At 46.2% G+C, this 27,793-nt stretch overlaps 1 protein-coding gene across 1 annotated transcript in view; it reads right to left on the bottom strand.

The window, feature by feature from the left end:
* Positions 1–21,904, bottom strand: part of slc35f1 (solute carrier family 35 member F1) — a 121,443-nt gene extending 99,539 nt beyond the window's left edge. The window contains exon 1 of the mRNA XM_066676723.1: positions 21,586–21,904. Coding sequence (XP_066532820.1) covers positions 21,586–21,713 — 128 coding nt within the window. The 5' untranslated portion in view covers positions 21,714–21,904. The remainder of the gene's footprint in view (positions 1–21,585) is intronic.
* Between the last annotated feature and the right edge of the window lie 5,889 nt (positions 21,905–27,793).

Below are 27,793 nucleotides of genomic sequence, written 5' to 3'. Positions count from 1 at the left end.
GGGTTTCCTCCGGGTGACTGTCTGTGAGGAGTGTGGTGTGTTCTCCCTGTGTCTGTGTGGGTTTCCTCCGGGTGACTGTCTGTGAGGAGTGTGGTGTGTTCTCTCTGTGTCTGTGTGGGTTTCCTCCGGGTGACTGTCTGTGAGGAGTGTGGTGTGTTCTCCCTGTGTCTGTGTGGGTTTCCTCCGGGTGACTGTCTGTGAGGAGTGTGGTGTGTTCTCCCTGTGTCTGCGTGGGTTTCCTCCGGGTGACTGTCTGTGAGGAGTGTGGTGTGTTCTCTCTGTGTCTGTGTGGGTTTCCTCCGGGTGACTGTCTGTGAGGAGTGTGGTGTGTTCTCCCTGTGTCTGTGTGGGTTTCCTCCGGGTGACTGTCTGTGAGGAGCGTGGTGTGTTCTCCCTGTGTCTGCGTGGGTTTCCTCTGGGTGACTGTCTGTGAGGAGTGTGGTGTGTTCTCCCTGTGTCTGTGTGGGTTTCCTCCGGGTGACTGTCTGTGAGGAGTGTGGTGTGTTCTCCCTGTGTCTGCGTGGGTTTTCTCCGGGTGACTGTCTGTGTGGTGTGTTCTCCGTGTCTGCGTGGGTTTCCTCCGGGTGACTGTCTGTGAGGAGTGTGGTGTGTTCTCCCTGTGTCTGCGTGGGTTTCCTCCGGGTGACTGTCTGTGAGGAGTGTGGTGTGTTCTCTCTGTGTCTGCGTGGGTTTCCTCCGGGTGACTGTCTGTGAGGAGTGTGGTGTGTTCTCTCTGTGTCTGTGTGGGTTTCCTCCGGGTGCTCCGGTTTCCTCCCACGCTCCAAAAACACACATTGGTAGGTGGATTGGCGACTCAAAAGTGTGAGTGTGTGTGTGTGTTGCCCTGTGAAGGACTGGCGCCCCCTCCAGGGTGTGTTCCTCCCTTGCGCCCAATGATTCCGGGTAGGCTCTGGACCCACTCTGAACTGGATAAGGGTTACAGATAATGAATGAATGAATGTGACGTTTATGAACACGCAATCACTCACTCCACAGGGGGGCGCTATTCAATGCCTCTTATTAATGACACCCTCTGTCTTTGTTTACAGGCCCAATCTTATTGGCTGTTCCTTTATTTTTGGAAGAGAAGGTTTTAGCTGAAGCTGGAAACATGGTCAGTGACAGATGGAAGGTGGCATCTGACTCACACTGACCCTCACAAACTCTGGACGGTTTCAGACCCAGATCTTCTGGGCCATGTTGGACAGAGATGGTGTGTGCTGTGTGTGATTTCATCCACCCCTCTCTCTCTCACAAAATGGCTTTGTTCGGCCTGCTCCAGCCGTCATGACCCCATGAGAAGAAGGCTGGGGATTTCGGAGAATCACTGCTTCACAAATGCAGCCATTCATTAACCACAGGCACTGAATTTCTGTGTGGAACCAGTCTTTACTGTGCCACAGAGGGTCAGGGACAATACTGTGTCTTTATTCCACTCCTTCCTTCCTTTGCTCTTTTATATTTTCTTTCCTTCTTAAGTCCTACATTTAGTCTTCAGCTGTGCTTTTTTCCCTTTAATCCCACTGCATTATGCATTGCCCTTTAATCATTATAGAGACATCTGTCTTCACTGTTAACGTCTCACAAAGATGTGCAAATGGCAAAGGGGTGTCACGGTGGTTTAGAGGTGAGCACGTACGCCTCTCAGCGCAGGGGTCTTGGGTTCAAGTCCTATCTGGGTGGAGTTTTCATGTTCTCCCTGTGTCTGTGTGGGTTTCCTCCCACAGTCCACAACCATGGAGGGTAGGTGAATTGGCTTCTGGTCCTGGTGTGTGAGTGAATGTCTGTTTGAGTGAGTGAATGAGTGTGTGCCCAGATATGGATTGGCGCTGTGTCCTGGGTGAAATCCTAGTGCCCGATGCAGTCCTCCAGGTGGACGGTCGTTCCTGGTTGAGAGTACGCTGTGTGCGTTTGGCTGCCGCTTCTCGCCAGTGTGTGTGTGGATCGAGTGTTGATTGTAAAACATCCTTGGGTTTCTAGAAAGGCACTTTATAAATGTAACTTTAAATAAATAATTGTGTCTCTAACCAATCACTGAATGTCGTAAACTCTGATTGAAAATAAATCACGTAAGTGTTTACAACAAGTGAACATGAGAATAAAAACGTGTCATTAATTTATATCTATTTAAAATTACAAGTTAAATTTGTGTTCTATAAAGAGAACAAAACATCATTTGACAAAAAGGCACCCAAAGCTTTGCATGAGATCTGGGTCGTGATTTAACTGCTTTTGAAAATATGGGGAATTAGCGCCCTCTCTGGTGGGAATATGAACTGTAAAAATCTGAGGATGAACACCGTGTAATGTGCGCTGTGTGTCATTTCCCTGAGCAGAATTATCTGATGATTGTGAGTGTGTTCACATTAAAAGAGTGTTAATAAAACTGGATGGGGAATTAGACTTGGCATTAATAGGATAGATATACTTCAAGCATCAACCCAAAACTAATGATTTGAAACTGAAAAACTGAATAATCAAATGAGAATATATTTCCCAGACATTTCTCCTTTTACTCACGGTTCCCTCCGACTCAGAACCACCACTATTCTGTTAATTACACCCAGTAAACATTTAGCCGTTGATTCAACGTTGAAATAACGTAATGACTGCCGTCTAATCAACGTTCTCTTAAGGTTGAAAATGAAAGTTGAAAAGACGTCCAAACACAGACATTGAAAAGACGACTATTAGACGTATTTTGGACGTCCGTTGACGTTATTAATTGGTCCCGAAATAAATTACTTGTATAAAACGCGTTTCTGACGTCCACTGACGTTATCGATTGGTCACCACTTAACTAACTTATTAAGATGGATTTTGGACGTCCATTGACGTTTAAAATATGTCCTTGACGGACAGACTACTTTTAGACCTATTTTGAACGTCCAGGGGCGTTCCTTGTTTACTGGGTAACCAACAAATCTTCCATGTTGCAGGCTTTTTGCTGCTGGGGCTCCCCCAAAAGTTACTTAGTGCAGTTTCTGCAGTGCTGAGCCTGGTGTAGCAATGACACAGTCTCTATTCTCCCTGTTTTAACTCTCATCACAATGGTTCTGAAGCTGTAACTTCACTGTAAAATATTACGCAGTGTTCCTTTGATTGTTTTTTAAAGAGACCCCTGTCCACTGCTGACAGAACAATATGGGAAACGTTATCTTGGCATTAAAACAATCACTGCTCAGTGCCCAGAGGAAAATTGTGCTGCTCATGAGTTGCTCTTTAGTGGCTCAGACATAATGGCCATTATCCTAAAGTAAAAATGAGCCAAACAATGAGACACAGTAGATATACAGAGGGCATCTCTCAAATCTGAGCACACTGCTTTTACTGAGATCTCCACTAAAACTCAAGAGGAGACACCTGTGAGATCACTGAGGTCTTAGTCTCAGGAGACACATTTGAGCAGCAGGAGACTTACGCTTAAGTCTTCTTTGTCTTGGAGAAACTGCTGAGACATGAAGGAGATCTCCTTTTTTGATTGTTCTTTCCTCTGGGTATCGCTCAGGCCTGGTACTGACTTGTTGTTTTTCTCCCTCATCTATTATCTCCTCACGCACTTTTGTGTCAGTGTCCCACACACACACACACACACACCTTCTCTAAAGAGAAGACTTCCTCTCTGTACTTTGTAAAAGGTGAGGGATCACAGCGGTCACTCCGAAGGCCTGACCCACTTAGCCGAGCCCAGGCCTCATTAGCCACTGCTGGTGGCGTGCAGAGTGCTCCGTCAGGGGCGCCGAGGCTAAAGAGAAAGCCAATCAGCTGAGAATAATTGTGTAGTTTAAGGCTAGAGCAGCGAGCTAATTAGATCCAGGCAGTCAAGGATTCTACCCACTCATTTCCTTCACAGATCCCTATTCATCAGCACAGCCGTGTGAGAGGCCCAGCTGAGCCTAGCGCGCTAGTCCGTCCCGCACTGTCTCAAAGACTCCTTTCCAAAAGGGCATCCTGACTCAGGAATGGTTAGAGATCCAGGGCGGTTGTTTTCCTGTGCAGAGTAACTTCATGATGAGGTACATTGTTGTTATGTACGGAATTACATTTACATTCTGTACAGAAACCAGCCTCTTCTACACAAGCTCAATGCTAACGTCCCCTCAGAGTGAAATATCTCTACGCACAGACAGTGGCACCACTTAGAAATGGATGGAATACAACATCAGCACTTTCAGCAGATTCTCTTCACGTCTTTATACGAGTGAGAAGTAAATACTAATGTGATCAGCAGCGAGGCCTGTACGGAGGCATGTCAGAAAGAAAACAACAAAAGACAATGCAACATGCAAAATAGTGACATAATCCTAAGTGTTTCATTCGTACATGAGCTCAGAATTTCATACAGAATAATAGACGTTTGGTAGACGTTTCTTGATATTTCATTTCCCCTGAGATTTATATACTTTATGAGTATCTTTATTCATTCAGTCAGTCATCGTCTTTAGCCCTTATCCAGTTCAGGGCAGCGGTGAGTCCGGAGCCTACCTGGAATCACTGGGCGCAAGGTGGGAACACACCCTGGAGGGGGCGCCAGTCCTTCACAGGGTGACACACACTCACACATTCACTCAGACACACACACCTACGGACACTTTTGAGTCACCAATTCCACCTACCAACGTGTGTTTTTGGAGCATGGGAGGAAACTGGAGCACTCGGAGGAAACCCACGCAGACACAGAGAGAACACACCACACTCCTCACAGACAGTCACCCGGAGGAAACCCACACAGACACAGGGAGAACACACCACACTCCTCACAGACAGTCACCCGGAGGAAACCCACGCAGACACAGAGAGAACACACCACACTCCTCACAGACAGTCACCCGGAGGAAACCCACGCAGACACAGGGAGAACACACCACACTCCTCACAGACAGTCACCCGGAGGAAACCCACGCAGACACAGAGAGAACACACCACACTCCTCACAGACAGTCACCCGGAGGAAACCCACACAGACACAGAGAGAACACACCACACTCCTCACAGACAGTCACCCGGAGTGGGACCCTGGAGCTGTGACTGAGACGATGTGACGCCCTGATGGTGAGTATTCCATTACAAATTTCAATTACAATTAAAACCGTTTGAAAAACTCACACAGCATTAACCAACATTAGCAACAGTCTGTCAGCTGCAGCCCCACCTCACAACACTATTCTGGAACTGAATTACTGACTCTGAATATGAATTTGAAGCTCAAACTTGCGTGTTCCACACCATTACGCCATTTTGCGTAATACAATCATATGACAACTTCACTCTCTCACCCACTCACTCTGTCACACACACCTGTGTTTCTGGGCTGTGTGGAGAACACTGCAGGGGATTACGGCGTTGTATAATCCCCTGAAGAACAATCTATGAAAACACAGCCGGATTATTGCAGGTTTGGGGCGGTGTATAATGTGTGTGAGCTCCGGCTCTCGTTGATAAATGACCACCTCTCTTCCTCATGATGACTGAGGTGGATTTCTCCTTTGTTTTGTTTCTTCGCTGCCAAATCCATAGAGTGGGCTCTCAATCATCCCAGACAAGCAAAGTCATCGGAGGAGCTGCAGTTAAAGGCTGGAGACAGTCCATTACTGCACATTGAGGCTGACATACGGGGGAAAGTAATTAACGCCGCCTAATGAGTTGTCTCGTGTTAACTCTTGGTGCGGCAGTCTGTCATCAGAGGAGGAGTCCAGCGGTCACTGAAGGGAACCGAGGGAGTGGTCGAGTGTCTGTGCTTGTGTTCTGAATACCCCTCGGAGGCATGGGGAAGGGTTCAAATAGCGCCTCTCCCATCAATGCCTCGATTATGGGTGGATGCTCCTTGCCTTACATCACCCTTTGGCAGTCACAGAGACCCCGCCGGGGGGAAACGAGGGCTGGAGAACTGGCCGTGAGCCATCTTCAGACAGGGACCTCAGCCACTCTCAGTGACATTCGACTCCTCTCTGGAAGATTTCCCCGAAGACGAGCTCGGCCATCAGCGTTCAGAGACTTTCTCCAAATGCCTCTCTATCTCCGACTCACAAATCTTAATGTGCCCGTCGTTTCAGGAGACTCTGTTCCTGCTCAATATCCTCTAAAAGCCTCAGACGATTACATCACTGCGGTATTCTTTTTTACAGAAGCCTTAAAATGCTCCGAAACACAAACCCTGGCCCTGAACCAGTCGGCTTCCATTCCCTAATTACCTCAGGTTTAAACAGAAATGCCTGGACCTGTTCGTTTCCATCCACTGAAACCTTACATTCAACCGTAAAATACTTTGACCACTCACTTTCCATTCACTAATCTCCACAAATTAAATCAGAAATGCTCCAGCCGCTCCATCTCTGTTTCCTAAACACTAAACTAAACTGGTAATGCCTCGACTGGTCTGTTTCTTTTCTCTAAACACCACAAATGAAACCAGAAATACTTTGACCCACTCGCTTCCACTCACCACACACTTCAGATTAAACCAGACATGCATTAGGCCTTCATTCATTAATCACTCCTCAAAGCTGTCATCATCTAACCCTCCCCACAGTGTGGAATAATGAGGAGTGTCCAGACGGATTGACAGAAGCTCAGACGTTTCAGACAGAGTTGAAGTCCGGTGTGTGATGGTGGATCAGATCCAAACTAAAAATCTCCTGATTCTATTCCCTTTATTTTATATTTATTTTGTTGCTGTTCACACAGAAACACACAGAAAAGACACTTTTCCTTGCTCTGTGAACATAGACATACGGTTTCACACACTCACCCAGTCACTCACACACTCACCCGGTCACTCACACACTCATCCAGTCACTCATCCAGTCACTCACACACTCGCACAGTCACTCACACACTCACCCAGTCACTCACACACTCACCCGGTCACTCACACACTCACCCGGTCACTCACACACTCACCCAGTCACTCACCCAGTCACTCACACACTCACTCACACAGTCACTCACACAGTCACTCACACAGTCACCCAGTCACTCACACACTCATCCAGTCACTCACACACTCATCCAGTCACTCACACACTCACCCAGTCACTCACACACTCACCCAGTTACTCACACACTCACCCAGTCACTCACACACTCGCACAGTCACTCACACACTCGCACAGTCACTCACACACTCACCCAGTCACTCTCACCCTGTCACTCACACACTCACCCAGTCACTAATACACTTACTCTGTCACTCACCCAGTCACTCACAAACTCACACCTGTGGACAGTTTCACATACTCACCCAGTCACTCACACACTCACCCAGTCACTCACACACTCACCCTGTCACTCACACACTCACCCTGTCACTCACACACTCATCCAGTCACTCACACACTCATCCAGTCACTCACACACTCATCCAGTCACTCACACACTTACTCTGTCACTCACACACTCACCCAGTCACTAATACACTTACTCTGTCACTCACACACTCACCCAGTCACTAATACACTTACTCTGTCACTCACACACTTACTCTGTCACTCACACACTCATCCAATCACTCACACACTCATCCAGTCACTCACACACTCACCCAGTCACTAATACACTTACTCTGTCACTCACACACTCACCCAGTCACTAATACACTTACTCTGTCACTCACACACTCACCCAGTCACTAATACACTTACTCTGTCACTCACACACTCACCCAGTCACTAATACACTTACTCTGTCACTCACACACTCACCCAGTCACTAATACACTTACTCTGTCACTCACACACTCACCCAGTCACTCGCATACTCACACCTGTGTACAATTTCACATACTCACCCAGTCACTCACACACTCACCCTGTCACTCACACACTCACACCTGTGTAACTCCATCTACCAATCTGTGTGTTAGGATTGTGTGAGGAAACCTCAGCACCCAGAGTAAAACCCACACAGGCACATTAAGAACACACCACACTCCTCACAGACAGTGACCCAAGCTGCCATTTGAACCCACAACCCCAGGGCCGTGGCGCTGCGTGACAGAGACACCACCTGCAGCGCCACCGTGCGGCCCCCTGGGGAGCTGCAGCTCTAAAAATAATAAACAACAGCTTTCATCAAGTGCTCTGTTTAAGGCTAAACATGACTAGCTCAGGTCAGGCCGGCTCTGTGGGCTGAAGTACTGCACAGCAAGCCTCCGCTGCCTTTCTCCTGCTCGACTCGCGCCGATAAAAGCCGGCTGTCAGCGGGGATCCAGCCGATCTCAGGCACTGGCAGCACCTTAATACTTCATAACTCCGGCAGCTCTTTGCTTCAGCCTCAATATTACAGGCAGGACAGGCTGGGACATACATCAGGATCCAGGAATATTTGGGGAACGAAATACACACTTTCTCTTTGAGAGCATCCATTGCTCATGCCTGAGCTGATCTGGCCACATCTCCGTGGTGTGTGTGTGTGTGTGTGAAGACTAACTGAATTCCAGGGTGTCCTTCTTCCTCCAGTAACCTGACATATTGGAGCGTCACTCTCGGGTTCACCTTGATTAATCATTTTCCCTGAGAAGGAATCCAGCACGGAATGAGCGAGGATATTCAGCACAGCGAGGATGATTAATGGAGGGGAGCGTGTGTTTTGCGCGGTGGTATGTATTAGTTGCTTGTTTATTGGAACGACAGCCCCCTCGGCCGCTGTATATCACATGAGAGCCGTAATCAGAGAGATCACAGCGAGCTGCAGGGTTTGTTGCACTGCTGTGATTTCAAGCACTCACTGACCTCTCGATAACTCTACAAGTGCTGGCCGCACTCTCGGGCTCCGGAGCCCTGCTGGGGAACGCTTACGTCTGGCTGAGGAACAGGGGTTATATATGGCACAGGGACTGGTAACAAACATGATACTGAGCACTTGGATGAACAAGAACAGGAAAGAAATCAAGTGAAAACTTGGGCTATTTTCATTTGTGATTAGAATTTAAAGGCTCTCTGCTCTGCACTCTGGAAAAAGGTCCAGTGATTGTACACAGGCCTGGCTCTGTTCTTTGTTTCTCTCTCTTTCTCTCTCTCTCTCTCTCTCTCAGGAATGATGACTGAGATATAGCATAAGTGGGTAACAGTGACTCATTATTTTTCCTAAAGAGAACGTCTATGATTCTGTGGAACTGCAGTTCTCTCTGGGTTCTTTACGCTCAGCAGCTCACTGTCTTTTAACGTGGAATGTGGTGTTTAAGGAGAAAACAGACTGTTGTATGTTGGTAGCTGAAGTGTAACTAAGTTTTTATCCACTGTTTGAATTCCTACAGAAACTCATTTGAGTTTTGTACCACTTTCGCTCTGTGTTTACTTTTATGCAGTTAGCGCTTTCCCAAATTTAGAGTCGGTCTCTACCTAAAAAATCTGACACAGCAAACATAAGCCAGTATTACCAACCAATGGAGGAGGAATACAACAGCATCCTCATTTTTTTTCATCATTTTCAACATTTGAAGTTCTCTTTGTCGTTTGAGAGTGGAAGCCTAGCATGTCTGACCGAGACACTTTTTTTTTATTTTTACACTGGGTTTACAGGCACAGGGCCTGGTAAAAACACATTCAACTTGTTTCCAGTGCAAACCAACGGCAGAGCAGCACATGGTGAGGAAACATCTGAACTTAGTAAAATGTCTTTCCTGAATACAATTGTATTCCACATTTAAGGTGGAACTGACTCTAAATTCAGGAGAGCGCTAAATGTATGAAAGTAACTAAACAGCTCAAGTTACAAATGAATTTCTCTGGTAAAATTAATAAAAAAGATACAGTCGACTTCTTATTTACACACCGTTCCACCTTAAAAGATGCAGAAGTTCTGATTGAACAAGTGTGGGGGGTGCGTTTTGCGGTGAGAACCGTGGTTCTCCAGAGCTGTCTATGCTGCCTTTAAGACACATGAGCCCGAGATCATGTGTTGGACGGAGGGATATAAAGCCGTCTAACACTGGGCTATACCTGTGTTCTCTGGAGTGATGAAGCTCCTTCCATTACCTCAGAGACAATATCAAACATCAGCACATGACCTCACTAATGTCCTATCTATCAGCACATAGAGATACATAGCATCATTATGGTTCTGATCCAGTTACAGGTTAAACTGAACAGACAGCACCTCAGTGCGTCGAGGGAATAGAGAGTGTCCCGCTAAAACAAAGCTGATTAAAGCAGTGGGATTAGATCCCTTATAAATGTTCCATGAAGCTTGTCCACACGAATGTGCCATAAACAAAAGTGTGAGGCTCATTAAGACTCAGGACTTTCACAACGCAGAGTGTCAGTTTAATTGTAGCTCGGCCCCTGCAGAGTCCAGCACAGCCCTCATGACCAGCCTCAATGTCTAATTAGAGCCAGTGATTAAACGGCCAGTCTCTCTGCGTGAGCAGAGACAGGTCTCGGGATGGTTTAGTCTCCACCGGGTCTGGGTCTGCTTCAATTTTTTCCGACTGTGAGCCACTCAGACCACTAAATAAAACAAGACCAGCTTTTACTCTCAGAAGATTTCTAAACTATCTGTGGTTCAATGCAGGATGACACAAGTTTAAACAAAATGATATCTATGGTGTCCAGACAAGTCAACAGGTAACAGATAAATCCATTTATAAATCCATTTACAAGGAACATACTCCCCCTTCCCCACAATGTAACACAGTTCTGGGTCTTTAATGAAACGCTTGTTACCTGCTTTGGTCAAAACACCACAAGGATCAAACCCCACAGCTGTGTTCTCCCCCTGTGTAAACAGCCCTGTTCAGAACGCCCGCTTTCAGCACCTGTTCCTTTAAATGATAATGAGCCGCTCTCTGTTCACCCCGATCCCGAGTGCACAGCAGTGAGGAGCGAGGAGCAGAAGCTCTGGCTTTTAGCCGTTTTCACTCTGTTCTCTTTCTTCTCCGTTTTTACTCAGTGCTCTTATTTCTCTGCACTGTTCTGTCTGTTTTTCTGCATTTAACCTCATCTTTGCACTCTCACATAAATACAAGTCCAGCGCTGTGATTGGACAGACTCAGACGAGGGAAATCTGACGTCTGCGTAAGAAGTGGTGTAGAAACAGAACAACTCGTTTTGTCACTAGTTTTCTGCCCCTGGCAGTTCACGGTGTGTCACTGCATCACATCAAAACAGTGCTAAACCAAAGAGTGTCACTAAAAAAAGCTTGTGGATCAAAGTATGTGTTTTAAAAAAGCTAAAGACAATGTTATCAATAAGTTTAACCCTTTTTGGCTCTTAGAACATTCAAGAAAGTGCGATGTGTCCCCAAACATTTGACAGGCAGAGTAACTATAAACAAGACAGCGACTCTTCAGACTTGGTCAGGAAAGAATGAAAGGATGGAGGAACTGCTTTGTCATTCAACATCGTCCTAGGTTTTTGTTAAAGGGACAGATGCCACACTCCCCTCCACCCCCCAACACACACACTGCACCAGGAAATGAGCCTCTATGAAGTCCAGACTGTGATTGTGAATGGACTGGACGCCTCACAACAATGGACCCCGTCAATCCTCCCGTCTGCACAAGCAGATGCATTCCTACCATTATCCACTCGGTTACCAGGCAGAGCCACACTCCTTTTCACTCCTCTGACTGAGGCACATAAATGTTTTCGGCCATCTTGTTATTTTAGTGTTGGGCATTGCTCAGCACCTGAGGTTCATCATATTTTTGTACGAGGCGTCTGACTTATGCTGTATATAACTTAAAGAAATGTGTCCGCCAGCGCATCCATTCCTCAGGAACCCACAAAACACTCCTCTACCTGTATCAAGTACTCATCATGTAGCAGTATCGAGTACTGATCGCGTATCTGTATCGAGTACTGATCATGTATCTGTATCGAGTACTGATTGTGTATCGTATCGAGTACTGATCGTGTACCATATCGAGTACTGATTGCATATCGTATCGAATACTGATCGCGTATCTGTATGGAGTACTTATCGTGTATAGTATCGAGTACTGACCGCGTATCTGTATCGAGTACTGATCGCGTATCGTATCGAGTACTGATCGCTTATCTGTATCGAGTACTGATTGCGTATATTATCGAGTACTGATCACGTATCGTATCGAGTACTGATCGCTTTTCTGTATCGAGTACTGACCGCGTATCTGTATCGAGTACTGATCGCGTATCGTATCGAGTACTGATCGCTTATCTGTATCGAGTACTGATTGCGTATATTATCGAGTACTGATCATGTATCGTATCGAGTACTGATCGCTTTTCTGTATCGAGTACTGATCGCGTATCGTATCGAGTACTGATCACGTATCGTATCGAGTACTGATCATGTATCTGTATCGAATACTGATCGCATATCTGTATCGAGTACTGATCGCGTATCTATATCGAGTACTGGTCGTGTATCGTATTGAATACTGATCGCGTATTTGTATTGAGTACTTATCATGTATCTGTTTCGAGTATTGACCGTGTATCTGAATCGAGTACTGATCACATATCATATCGATTACTGATTGCGTATCGAGTACCGATCATGTATCTGTATCGAGTACTGATCGTGTATTTATATCGAGTGCTGATCGCGTATCGTATCGAGTACTGATCGCGTATCGTATCGAGTACTGATTGCGTATCTGTATCTAGTACTTATCACGTATCTGTATCGAGTACTGATCGCGTATCGTATCCAGTACTGATCGCGTATTGTATCGAGTACTGATCGCATATGGTATCGAGTACTGATCGTGTATCGTATCGAGTACTGATCGCGTATCGTATCGAGTACTAATCATGTATCTGTATCGAGTACTGATCGCATATCATATCGATTACTGATTGTGTATCGAGTACTGATCGCGTATTGTATCGAGTACTGATCATGTATCTGTATCGAGTACTGATCGTGTATCGTATCGAGTACTGATCGTGTATCGTATCGAGTACTGATCGCGTATCGTATCGAGTACTAATCATGTATCTGTATCGAGTACTGATCGCATATCATATCGATTACTGATTGTGTATCGAGTACTGATCATGTATCTGTATCGAGTACTGATCGTGTATCTATATCGAGTACTGGTCGCGTATCGAATCGAAAACTGATCGCGTATTTGTATTGAGTACTTATCATGTATCTGTATTGAGTATTGACCGTGTATCTGTATCGAGTACTGATCGCATATCATATCAATTTCTGATTGCGTATCGAGTACTGATCATGTATCTGTATCGAGTACTGATCGTGTATTTATATCGAGTACTGATCGCGTATCGTATCGAGTACTGATTGAGTCTCTGTATCGAGTACTTATCACGTATCTGTATCGAGTACTTATCACGTATCTGTATCGAGTATTGACCGTGTATCTGTATCCGGTACTGATCGCGTTTCGTATCGAGTACTGATCGCGTATATCGAGTACTGATCATGTATCTGTATCCAGTACTGATCGCGTATCGTATCGAGTACTGATTGCGTGTCGTATCGAGTACTGATCATGTATCTGTATCGAGTACTGATCGCATATCATATCGATTACTGATTGCGTATCGAGTACTGATCATGTATCTGTATCGAGTACTGATCGCGTATCGTATCGAGTACTGATCGCGTATCGTATCGAGTACTGATCATGTATCTGTATCGAGTACTGATCGCGTATCTGTATCGAGTATTGACCGCGTATCTGTATCGAGTACTGATCGGGTATCTTATCGAGTACTGATCGGGTATCTGTATCGAGTACTGATCGCGTATCTGTATCAAGTACTTATCGCTTATCTGTATCGAGTATTGACCGCGTATCTGTGTCGAGTACTGATCACGTATCGTATCGAGTACTGATCGCATATCTGTATCGAGTACTGATCGCGTATCTGTATCGAGTACTGATCGCATATCTGTATCAAGTACTTATCGCGTATCTGTATCGAGTATTGACCGTGTATCTGTAACGAGTACTGATCGGGTATCTTATCGAGTACTGATCGCGTATCGTATCAAGTATTGACCGTGTATCTGTATCGAGTACCGATCGGGTATCGTATCGAGTATTGACCGCGTATCTGTATCCAGTACTGATCGCGTATCGTATCGAGTACAGATCGCGTATCATATCGAGTACTGATCATGTATCTGTATCCAGTACTGATCGCGTATCGTATCGAGTACTGATCGCGTATCGTATCGAGTACTGATCATGTATCTGTATCGAGTACTGATCATGTATCTGTATCGAGTACTGATCGCGTATCGTATCGAGTACTGATCGCGTATCATATCGAGTACTGATCATGTATCTGTATCCAGTACTGATCGCGTATCGTATCGAGTACTGATCGCGTATCGTATCGAGTACTGATCATGTATCTGTATCGAGTACTGATCATGTATCTGTATCGATTACTGATTGCGTATCGTATCGAGTACTGATCGCGTATCGTATCGAGTACTGATCGCGTATCGTATCGAGTACTGATCGCGTATCGTATCGAGTACTGATCATGTATCGTATCGAGTACTGATCATGTATCTGTATCGAGTACTGATCGCGTATCTGTATCGAGTACTGATCGCGTATCTGTATCGAGTATTGACCGTGTATCTGTATCGAGTACTGATCGGGTATCTTATCGAGTACTGATCGGGTATCTGTATCGAGTACTGATCGCGTATCTGTATCAAGTACTTATCGCGTATCTGTATCGAGTATTGACCGCGTATCTGTGTCGAGTACTGATCACGTATCGTATCGAGTACTGATCGCGTATCTGTATCGAGTACTGATCGCGTATCTGTATCGAGTACTGATCGCGTATCTGTATCGAGTATTGACCGTGTATCTGTATCGAGTACTGATCGGCTATCTTATCGAGTACTGATCGCGTATCGTATCAAGTATTGACCGTGTATCTGTATCGAGTACCAATCGGGTATCGTATCGAGTACTGATCGTGTATCTGTATCGAGTACTGATTGTGTACCTGTATCAAATACTGATCGTGTATTTTATCGAGTACTAATCACGTATCATATCGAGTATTGACCGTGTTTCTGTATCGAGTACTGATCGTGTATCTATATTGAGTACTGATTGTGTATCTGTATTGAGCACTTATATCACAACCTTCAGCCAAAACAATAAAAAAAATAAATTATATATATATATCTTGGCTGTATGTAGTTTAATGTATTAACGCTCTTAAAAATAACTCATTTTCCAGATTTCTGTATATTTCTTTCTTCTGTGCACATAAACACAGGAAAATGTCAGAGAGCAAACTGGAACCTTTCCCTCTAACAGAATTGCAATAAACATTAAAAGCAGAAGGAGCACTGAGCAAAAACATGCTTCTATACAGAGAGTGGATATAAAAAGAGTGTCCTGAAAAACACAATGGATGTTTTCCCAAAGTGAGGGCCGTGGCGTGAATCTCCCTCTCCTCATTTATCTGTGTAGCAGCAGAAAAGAAAGCCGTCGCTTACCAGAGTTTTATTGATTACTAGCCGCACCGCTACAATTACAGAGATTGTTCTGTTTCATCATTGCACAATAGAGCAGCCATACGTCTTATTATGAGCAGAGCAGAAAACTCAGCCAAGTCTGTAATTGAAACAAAAGAGCGCCATTGAATGAAACAGCACCTCCATTTTCTACTGCACGCCATAATTGCCTTGTTCCCATCAGCCCTATTTTCCCCAGGAGGCAGCCGTGGAAAAGACTGTACGGAAAGTAATGGATTTAGAGGACGAGGCCTTTTCACGCAGGCTCCTGCGAACCAGGGGGAGAGTGATTACCGCCCGCTACATCAGTCTGAAGCTTTACAAACCCGCTGTCCCTCGTCAGATCATCTGAGGTGAGGGGCTTCCGACACCTGCCACAGACCCCGAGCCTCAGAGCATCCCCCACAACAAAGTCAAAGCCACTGACTGAAGTCGATTTCTCTCAGACAGGCTGTAATCTCTTGATGGGAACAAACGCCTGCCACAGTTTTCCACCCGATATTTACTTGGGTTTAAAAAAAACGTGAAAGGAAAATGACTCTCCATATTTCAGCATCCTGTTCAAATAAGGCTTAGACATAAGCAGTGTTCATTTTAGCAGCTGGTTTTGATTTAGTTTTAATCTCATTTTAGACATTTAATTATTTTTGGTTGTAGTCAATTAAGGTCCAAAAATATTAGACGACAATATGTTACTATTTAAAAGTATCATTTCATAAACAGTTGCTTATGAATTATGTTTCACTATAAAACAGTTAACATCCAAAATTACAGAAGGAATAAGGCCACTTTTTTCTTCATATACATTCATTAGTTCATTCATTCATTGTCTGTAGCCCTCATCCAGTTCAGGGTCTCAGTGGGTCCAGAGTCTACCTGGAATCACTAGGCGCAAGGCGGGAATACACCCTGGAGGGGGCGCCAGTCCTTCACAGGGCAACACACACTCACACACACATTCACACACACACTCACACCTACGGACTCTTTTGAGTCTCTTCATATACATTATTTATTTTTTTAACAGTAAGTGCTGCAGAATGCACTCACAGAGACTGAGTCGACTCCAGGAGATTCAACTCCATGAATCACTGACCAAAAGTCGATACGAGGAACTCCCAAACGCTCGAAGAATCAATTCGTTGGGAGTCGACTCCTCTTCACTGTTCATCTTAGCTTTGCAAAAACTGCAAAACATTTGGTTATAGTCCTCGTCTTCAAATAACTATTTTTATTTAGTTCTCGTTGTGAAAAATAAGTCATCAGTGAGTTATTTTTCATCATAATTTTCATTAGATTAAGTACTTTTTTCACACTTCCTGCTTATAACCAAAAAAGCAGATGGAAGTATCATTAGGCCCTGCTTTCGTGGTCTGTATTCACCCTGAAAATATACAGCATATAACATCTGTTTTCAAACCACAACCATAGCACTTCCTCTATATTGGCTCAAACAGAGCAGTGTGTTATAGCTTCCACAGCCAGAGAAGAGAACAGCACCCCTATTGGTTGGAGACGGGAAACTCACTTTGCTGTTCGGGGCGATTCTCATTGAAACGCACTGAATTTCGCATTCAAAAAAACAAAAAGCAAATTCGGTATTAGAAAAAAACAGGGCTAATGAACAAAGACCCCTGGGCTGTAGCCTGGTAAACAGGGCTTTGGCACGCCCCTGGTCGGGCTACCTAAGCTCTCACATAAACGCGGGTCCAGCGCTGTGATTGGACAGACTCAGACGAGGGGGCGGGGCGATTCTAACGTCTCAGAAGTGGAGCAGAACCAGAACGGCTCGTTTCATCCCATGTTTTCTGACATAGGCTGAGCACAGGAAACTGGCCGGGGGTCTTGTTTCACAGTGTGTGTGTTAGTGGGCTCCAGATCCACACATTAATGTGCTAATGCTAATAAAAAATCCTTACAGTGTGCTCATTTACACAAAGGGCCCACGACCGCAGCCACTGTCATTATGTGCTGTTAAACAGAATCGTAATCACACGCATTCTGCAGAGGGTACTGCAGAGGGTACGGCTCTCTTCACACGCTGGCTTTAGTGGAGTTAAATAAATCTCACCCGGCCACTGATGGGGGGTCCCACTGATCAGGGACTGTGCTGCTACGGCAGCTCCTCCAGTAAACGACTCTCAGTGTGCCACATAACAGCCATTCGGAGAGCGGCTTTAGCACCGCACTGAGCCCAGTGCCCACATTTCCACTAAAGACCTTCCAGTGTGAGGAACTGGAGCCAGAAATGCATCCATTACTGAGGTCCTCAAAATCCAGAGCTTTCCGTCCCTCGTCTCTTTCTAAACCGAGGCAAATATCGGGAAAAACCACCACTGACACACATCCACGGTCCACTCTCTCCCACTGAGGTCAGGCCTGAGGACACTGACTAAAACACACCAGCACTCAGCCTGTCACCGCTTTATATTCAGGGGCGGGGGTTATTAACGGCAACTTTAACACCACGTACCCCCAACACAAACAAGGACAGGAGTTAGCATTTAGCACACGACTTATGGAGGAGAAAGGGTTAAATTTGTCAGCTGATTTAGATTTATTTTTAATTTTATTGTTAATATTATGACTAAAATGTGTATTTTAGACCCATTTTAATCTTATAATTAGTGTTAGTTTAAGTCCTTTAAATAAAAAAGCCTTATTTTAGTCACATATTTTTAACGGTTTTACAATTTAAAGATATTCCCAGTAAACAAATAGACATTGAAATAACGTAATGACTGCCGCTAATCAACGTTCTCTTAAGGTTGAAAATGGACGCTGAAAAGACGACTATTAGACGTATTTTGGACATTGACGTTATTAATTGGTCCCGAAATAAATTACTTGTATAAAACGCGTTTCTGACGTCCACTGACATTATCGATTGATCACCACTTGATAACTAACTTATTAAGATGGATTTTGGACGTCCATTGACGTTTAAAATATGTCCTTGACGGACAGACTACTTTTAGACCTATTTTGAACATCCATGGACGTTCCTTGTTTACTGGGTTATTTATTACTAAGGTTCATAAACTATTGTTTAATGTTTATGTTACGATTAAAATCACGTTTACTTACGCAGTTCTGGAAGGAAAATGGCCATGTTGTTGTTCAAATAGATTTTACACTTATTTAACCTTAACATTGTTCACAGTGTGCAGCAGGAGGCATCGCAAACCGAGAGGAGTCGACTCCAAGAGATTCACCTCTATGAATCATTTGCCATTTAGCTCATATGAACGACTCCCAGACACACAGAGAAATGATTCTTTGGGAGTCGACTCATTTCAGCAGCAACCGACAGGAGCATTTTCCTGTTTTTATCTCCTTCTGATTGTCTTTTTTTTTTTTTTCAAAAAAATTTTTTTTTCTTTTTTTGTGAAAAAGTTTCCCTTCAGTTTTAAACGATCCCACAGATCAGTGCACCTACAATTACATAGTGCAGTTTCTGCAGTGTGGAACCCAGAGTAGCAATGACAGAGGCTCTGTTCTCCTTCTTACAGCTCAGTGAAGCATCAAAATGATTATGAAGCCCTGATTCTAAAGTAGAAATACTACCTACTGTTGCTTTAAAGACACTACAAACAGTGTGTAATGGACACAGAGAGTTTATTAATGTCCATGTTTGGGTTCAAGTGTGGGATTTGGGATGTGTCCAGGGACCTGTCGGTGTCTCCAGACTCCCCTTGCTCACTCTGGTGATTACAGTCAGTGGATAATAGCTGCACAGTGAGCCACACTCTGCTCCAGAGCAGCCTGAGACTCCTGTGTGCTCTGTGTACTGAGGGGGTCTCTGAGGACCCCAGAGGGCAACCCGAGCTGGGCGTAAGGATTCCTCACCGCCGGACATTGTTGTGGAGATAAAGGTGAGTGGCCGAGATGAAAAGCACCAGCAGATGGCAAAGAGAGCAAGGAGTTCCAGTCTGATTCAGGACCACCAGCTGTCATCTCTCAGACACACACACACACACACACACACACACACACACGTCCACATAACTCTAATAAGACTGTCAGCGACAGTATTTAATCTCTCTCTCTCTCTCTGTATTTTATCCTCCACCTCTCTCTCTCTCTCTCTCTCTATTTTATCCTCCACCTCTCTCTCTCTGTCTCTCTCTCTCTCCCTGTATTTCATCCTCCACCTCTCTCTCTCTCTGCATTTTATCCTCCACCTCTTTCTCTCTCTCTGTATTTTATTTTATCCCCCACCTCTCTCTCTCTCTCTCTCTCTCTCTGTATTTTATCCTCCACCTCTCTCTCTCTCTCTCTCTAACACAAACACAACTGGATGTAGACGGTCTAGCAGTGGTGTCCCTCTCATCATCTCATTCTCTCTCACTCTCTTTGTCTTTGTCATTCTCCCTCTCCCTCTTTTTATCTCTCTGTCCCTTCTTCCTTCTCAATCTCTCTCTCCCTCTTTTATTCTCTCTCTCTTCTGCAAACACAAGTGGAGACTGTCTAACACTAAAGTGTTTTTCTGTCATTAACTCCCTCTTTTTATGGCACTGTGTGCACAGACACACACACACACACACACACACACACACACGTATAGGGCTTGTGGAAGGACTGCGGTGGGGCGGCACATCTTCTTCTGTGACACTGACAAGGTCTAATCACAGGTTTTAACACAGCGTTAGGGACACGCCGGCCACTATCTCTCTCTCTCACACACACAGAGAGAGAGAGAGAGAGAGAGAGAGAGAGAGAGATGCTCCTGAACCTCGAGTCGCTGCTTTAGAGACATGAATGTGACATGAACGTTGTTGTTGTTCTGTGTGCAGGGCGTATGAATACATGAATACACACTCTCAGAAAACACCTATGGCACCAGCAAGAGTCTGAGACTTACGGACACACACACACACACACACACACACACATACCTCAAGACAAAAGAGGTGCTTTAAACACACTGTATACAGATCTAACACTACACCACACTGTACTACACCCACCAGCCATTACATTAAAACCACCACATTGTTTCTGCATTCACTGTCCACACAGGAGCACTTTGTAGTTCAACAATTACAGACTTTAGTCCATCTGTTGCTCTGCATACTTTATTATCCCCATTTCCCCCCTGTTCCTCAGCGCTCAGGACCCCCACAGAGCAGGTGTGATGTGGTGGTGGATCATTCTCAGCGCTGCAGTGACACTGACGTGGAGGTGGTGGTGTGTGAGTGTGTGTTGTGCTGGTGTAGAGTGGATCAGACACAGCAGTGCTGCTGGAGTTTTTAAACCCCTCAGTGTCTGGACCGAGAACAGTCCACCGACCAAAAACGTCCAGCCGACAGCGTCCTGTGTCACTGATGAAGGACTAGAGGACGAGCGACACACACTGTGCAGCGACAGATGAGCTACTGTCTCTGACTCTACATCTACAAGGTGGACCAACGAGGGAGGAGTGTCTCACAGAGTGGACAGAGAGTGGACACAGGGTTTAAAAACTCCAGCTGCACTGCTGTGTCTGATCCACTCTACACCAGCACAACACACACTAACACACCACCACCACGTCAGTGTCACTGCAGCGCTGAGAATGACCCACCACCACATCACACCTGCTCTGTGGGGGTCCTGAGTGCTGAGGAACAGGGAGACAGGAGGTTAACAAAGTATGCAGAGCCACAGACTAGAGTCTGTAATTGTACACAGTAAATTCTCCAGTGTTAAATCAACACTATTAGTGCTAACACTGGTGTTTGTACTGTGTAGAACTCCAGAGTGCTCCTGTGTGGTCAGTGGAGCTGGACAAGGAGGGTGTTCCTAATCCAGTGATCGTTCAGTGTAGTAGATACACACAAAGGAAAGTGCACCAGAGAAAGTCCAGTTTTTGCCTGAATAGACCTCCACCTGGAGCATCCTGATCACAGACAGACCACCACAGTGACAGCCCACCAATCAGGAGTGAAGCTCCAACGACCAGGACTTCACTGCCATCTCGGTGCAGCAGTGACGTTCCCATAAACGTGCGCAGCATGACAAAAGTTGGGGGGCTGGATGTTGGAGAAGCCCACGGAGGGTCCGTGGCGGCGTTGCGCGCTCTGCGCTGAACCCTCCGTGGACCAGGGGCCGGTGGAGGGTAGTTGAGGGTAGTAGAGGGCTGTCTCCTACCTGTTCAAGACTTTCCCGAGGCGGTGCAGCAGCGTGGGGGCGGAGGAGCCCGGCTCCGGGGGCACGCTCTCGATGGTGCTCACGACATGATTGTGCTGCTCGGAAATCATGTCTGCGCTCAAGGGCATTCTCCGGCTCTCGGCAAGCCTTAGCTGTTCATCCTGCGGCCAGGGAACAGAGAGAGAGAGAGAGGGAGAGGCAGGAGGGGTGGAGAGAGGTGGAGAGAGAAGGAGAGAGAGAGGGGTCCTGGTTTAGTCGAGTACGGTCCGCTCGGTGCTGTCTGTGCTCATCGCGGAGAGCAGCAGCGCTGCACTGGAGCCTCTTCACCCGCTCAACTGAACCGAGCAGCGCTCTCAGCTGCACTTACACCCCTCCGCCGCCAAGGGGAGCACCCCACACTGAGGCTGAAGCAGAGGGGAGGAGACTCGGCCTCATTGGCTGGGGTTATTGATATGATTCCGTCTGTCTTTCAGACTCATGAATAAAATATCACACACTGCGGAGATATTAATACAATAAGCTCCTGTGTTTATATAGAGACCGCCTTCTGTGTGACGGGGGAAGGCAGAGCTTTATTGTCTTACATTTTCATTCCTTCATTCAAGTATTCATCCATCTTCTTTAACTGCTTCATCCTGAGAACGATCGCAGACTGTACACAGCCCACTCAGAGTCACACACTCACCCAGTCACTCACACACTCACGTAGTCACTCACACACTCACACCTGTGGACAGTGTCACACACTCACCCAGTCACTCACACACTCACACCTGTGGACAGTGTCACACACTCACCCAGTCACTCACACACTCACCCAGTCACTCACACCTGTGGACAGTGTCACACACTCACCCAGTCACACACACACTCACCCAGTCACTCACACACTCACCCAGTCACTCACACACTCACACCTGTGGACAGTGTCACACACTCACCCAGTCACTCACACACTCACCCAGTCACTCACACACTCACGTAGTCACTCACACACTCACACCTGTGGACAGTGTCACACACTCACCCAGTCACTCACACACTCACGTAGTCACTCACACACTCACCCAGTCACTCACACACTCACCCAGTCACTCACACCTGTGGACAGTGTCACACACTCACCCAGTCACTCACACACTCACGTAGTCACTCACACACTCACACCTGTGGACAGTGTCACACACTCACCCAGTCACTCACACACTCACGTAGTCACTCACACACTCACACCTGTGGACAGTGTCACACACTCACCCAGTCACTCACACACTCACCCAGTCACTCACACCTGTGGACAGTGTGACACACTCACCCAGTCACACACACACTCACCCAGTCACTCACACACTCACCCAGTCACTCACACACTCACACCTGTGGACAGTGTCACACACTCACCCAGTCACTCACACACTCACCCAGTCACTCACACACTCACCCAGTCACTCACACACTCACACCTGTGGACAGTGTCACACACTCACCCAGTCACTCACACACTCACCCAGTCACTCACACACTCACCCAGTCACTCACACACTCACACCTGTGGACAGTTTCACACACTCACCCAGTCACTCACACACTCACACCTGTGGACAGTTTCGCACACTCACCCAGTCACACACACACTCACCCAGTCACTCACACACTCACACCTGTGGACAGTTTCGCACACTCACCCAGTCACACACACACTCACTCAGTCACTCACACCTGTGGACAGTTTCACACACTCACCCAGTCACTCACACACTCAATCAGTCACTCACACCTGTGGACAGTGTCACACACTCACCCAGTCACTCACACACTCACACCTGTGGACAGTTTTGCACACTCACCCAGTCACACACACACTCACCCAGTCACTCACACACTCACGTAGTCACTCACACACTCACACCTGTGGACAGTGTCACACACTCACCCAGTCACTCACACACTCACACCTGTGGACAGTGTCACACACTCACCCAGTCACACACACACTCACCCAGTCACTCACACACTCACCCAGTCACTCACACACTCACACCTGTGGACAGTGTCACACACTCACCCAGTCACACAAACACTCACCCAGTCACTCACACACTCACCCAGTCACTCACACCTGTGGACAGTTTCACACACTCACCCAGTCACTCACACACTCACACCTGTGGACAGTTTCGCACACTCACCCAGTCACACACACACTCACCCAGTCACTCACACACTCACACCTGTGGACAGTTTCGCACACTCACCCAGTCACACACACACTCACTCAGTCACTCACACACTCACACCTGTGGACAGTTTCACACACTCACCCAGTCACTCACACACTCACACCTGTGGACAATTTCACACACTCACCCAGTCACTCACTCACACACTCACCCAGTCACTCACTCACACACTCACCCAGTCACTCACTCACACACTCACCCAGTCACTCACTCACGCACTCACCCAGTCACTCACACACGCATACCTGTGGACAGTGTCACACACTCACCCAGTCACTCACTCACTCACACACTCACCCAGTCACTCACACACTCACACACTCACCCAGTCACTCACACACTCACCCAGTCACTCACTCATTCACACACTCACCCAATCACAGAGAGAAACCCATCAATACTGATCTGAGTGTCCTCAGGTCCAGGAGCTCCACACTATTATATGGATGGAGCAGGATTTCACTGAGGGACTGAATTAAAGTCTGATCTCTCCCTCCGTACGTGAAGAACTAAGCCCATAAATCCTCATAAATCCCACCTCATTACATTTCTACAGGGTACAGACCTCGTCCGCGCCTCAGTCCTGACTCTATTAATTTCCCAAGGTCTCTGGAAGACGCTGTGCTGAGTTGGCGTAACAGCAGAGCGTGAACTGCTCAGTAACTACTGCGTAAAATTGTCTGTACCAAGGTTCAACCCTTAAAAAAGCACATTGAGTAGCGGGGTAACGGCCAACAGGGACGGGTGATACACTCTGATTCTTACTGAGCACTTCCTGCGAAGTCCAGTGAAGCCTGAGACGATTTGAACTGAGACATTTTTCCCATGTGCTGAGCCAGGGATGTGTAAAAACACTGGACTTTTTTCCAAGGCACAGACAGCGAATAGTGAGGAAACCATGTCTGAGTTTCATACATAGTGTTGTTTGAATTCAAATTGCAGACATCGCCTTTAAGACTGTTACATGAGTGCAGTGTTCATATTATGGCTTCAAAACTGGAGCTAAACTTGCTTACTTCCACTGGAATTCTCAGTTCCACCTTAAAATTTAATAGCAGTTACAGTCCCATTTAAGGTGGAACAGCAGATTTGACCAAAATATCTCTTGACTTTGTTTGTTGTGTTCGGTCAAGTATTAATCACAGAGCGAAGGCAGGACAGCTACTGCAGACACATTCCAGCGGGGTTATAGCGCCCCCTTTAGGTTCGTACAAGTAAAGCAGACGGAGTGGTAATTGCAGAGTGTAATTCACTTATACAGCACAGTCCTGAAATCAAGGACGTGGAGGAGGGATGGAGGGTGGTTGCCTACCCTCCTCCAAAATTTACATAGTGCTGTCTCTGCAGTGCTTAGCCTGGATTAGCAACAGCAAAGGCCCTCCTCTCCCTATTACCGCTGAGTGGAGCATTACAACTACTTTTAAGCTTTAATTATAAGGTAAAAATACTACCTAGCATTGCTTTAAAGGAATACACCAGGGCTTTTCAACCTACCCTCTGTCTGCTGTGTCTCTAGTACAGGGTCTAGGATGAGGTCACCATTAGGAAATAATTAAGAACTGGAAACCCACCGAATCCAAACCGGCCTGTAATTAAAGGCAATGGGCAGATGCTAACTGCGCTTGTGATGAATGGGTTTTCTGTACTCCTCAGCAGGGAGATGTGCCAGAGTGATCAACTGTGGTTCTGTGGTCCACTACAGAGGCAGCAGATGGAGCTTATGGAGCTTTGAACAGACACATTTTTCTATCCTTTCTTCCGTAAAAATCAGACCAACTCTCCCAACTCATCCTTGTAGCTGTCGACCCTGACAAAGGGCTCAAGAGGCAGGAGTCGGAAGCTATCGACAGTTTGAGGGAAACATTGTATTTGTAGAGTTGAGTTTGAGAGAGAGGGGGTGATATTCAGTATCTACAGCCCGTTGAGTCTTGGCATGACGTGCAACCACTCGAGAGATAGGCCTCCACAAAGTCTGAGGAGTAACTGTGGACTGGCTCCGACTGCACTCCCTGGAATAAGGCTTTCTGGTTTGGATGAAATTTATATTAGAGCATTGTTGATGAAAGATTGTTATTAAATATCACATGTTCAGAGCATGTGCACATTTATGTGTTTGACTGGAGCCCACCAACGCACACACTGTGAAACAAGACCCAGTCAGAGTCCTAAGTCAGAAATCATGGGCTAAAAAACATAAGTCGTTCTGATTCTGCTCCGCTTCTGACGTCAAGTGCAGAGACTTTAGAATGGCCCCGCCCCCTCGTCTGAGTCTGTCCAATCACAGCGCTGGACCCGTGTTTATGTGAGAGCGCAAACACGAGGTTAAACACAGCAAAACAGACACAACGAGCGCGGAGAAATAAGAGCACTGAGTAAAAACGGAGAAGAAAGAGAACAGAGTGAAAACAGCTAAAAGAAACAGCTACTGCTGTGCGCTCGGGGTCGAGCGGCTCATTATCATTTAAATGAAGTTGAGCTGTTGTGATTTTGTGTCAGTTGTGGTCACTCTTCTGTAGACTGCTTGTCTGTGTTAAAGCATGTCACAGACATTGTCCTGAATGTGCGGAGAACACTGGCGGTCGATGTACCGATCTTCTCTTTTCAACACGTTAACCTTGTCTGTCTTCTGCAGCACTAACAAGCCGCTAAATTTAGACATGGGTCCCTCAGGTGAACTGCGTCAGCCAACAGCCATGTGCCCTGACGCCCACTGCAGCTGTAGATCAGAGTCCACATGCATCCGGATGTTTCTGAACAGTTTGTTGTCTGTTAGTAAACGCTGCATTTCAGTTTAGGGTTTTGAAGCCACTGATTTAAGCACAGTTCTGTGGACAGTGATAAAGACAGCTTTTTAAAAACACACTGTGATGAGGCCAGTGATCCTGCCCTTCACCAAGTTATTATACCAACACTAGAAGGACAAATATATGAAGACACCTACACATTACACCCACAGGAGCTTTAATGGCATCCAATCCTAGTACATATGGAGTTGTTTAATCTTTGTAGCCATAACAGCAGGTTTGCCTCAGCACTTAGCGACACTTTATGTGGTCTGCTACTTTGTAGCTGAGTTGCTGTGGTTCCTAAATGCTTCCACTTTTCAATAACACCTCTCAAAGTTGATTGTGGAATTTCTATGAAGGGAGAGATTTCACTTCACTCGTTGAAATGGGGTCATCCTTTAACAGCACCACGGTCGATTTCAGTGAGTCATTTAGATAGACACATTCTTTCACAAATGTTTGTAAGAGCGCAAAGCTAGGAGCTGGGTTTTATACACCTAGAGCAAAGGGACTGGATGAAACACCAGATTTCAGGGATTATGTGCTCAGTCCCAGTACTTTTGTCTATATAATGTACTCGAGAGGCTCTAAAGACTAACCGTACCTGTGTATACTCTCTATAAAATAGTATGGAATGATACTTGATCCACTGGAGTAGCTACACATGAGTCTAATCTCATCATACACCAGGTGTCATCTAGAGGGGTATCGGTTCTGCCAGCACTGTTGTGGAGCAGCCCGAGTGTGTTCTTTCGTCATGAGCTGGAGTGGTGTTTGTGATTGAGAATCTCCAACATCTGAACCTCACCTCACTAAAGTTTGTGCAGCTTAATGCCATCAAATCTTAACAGAAGTGGTCCTTAATGTAGCCTTAAGCCTTTGTAGAAGACTAGAGGCGGTTAAGACTGGAACCGTAGGTAGTACTTTTATTTTAAAATTACTGCTTCAAAATCATGGCGGCACGGTGGCGCAGCAGGTAGGTGTCACAGTCACACAGCTCCAGGGACCTGGAGGTTGTGGGTTTGATTCCCGCTCCGGGTGACTGTCTGTGAGGAGTGTGGTGTGTTCTCCCTGTGTCTGCGTGGGTTTCCTCCGGGTGACTGTCTGTGAGGAGTGTGGTGTGTTCTCCCTGTGTCTGCGTGGGTTTCCTCCGGGTGACTGTCTGTGAGGAGTGTGGTGTGT

The sequence above is a fragment of the Hoplias malabaricus genome, chromosome 7 (genome assembly GCF_029633855.1).
Source record: "Hoplias malabaricus isolate fHopMal1 chromosome 7, fHopMal1.hap1, whole genome shotgun sequence".
NCBI classification, from domain to species: Eukaryota; Metazoa; Chordata; class Actinopteri; order Characiformes; family Erythrinidae; genus Hoplias; species Hoplias malabaricus.
Note: the sequence above shows the minus strand (reverse complement) of the source record. Positions and strands in the feature narration are given on the sequence as shown.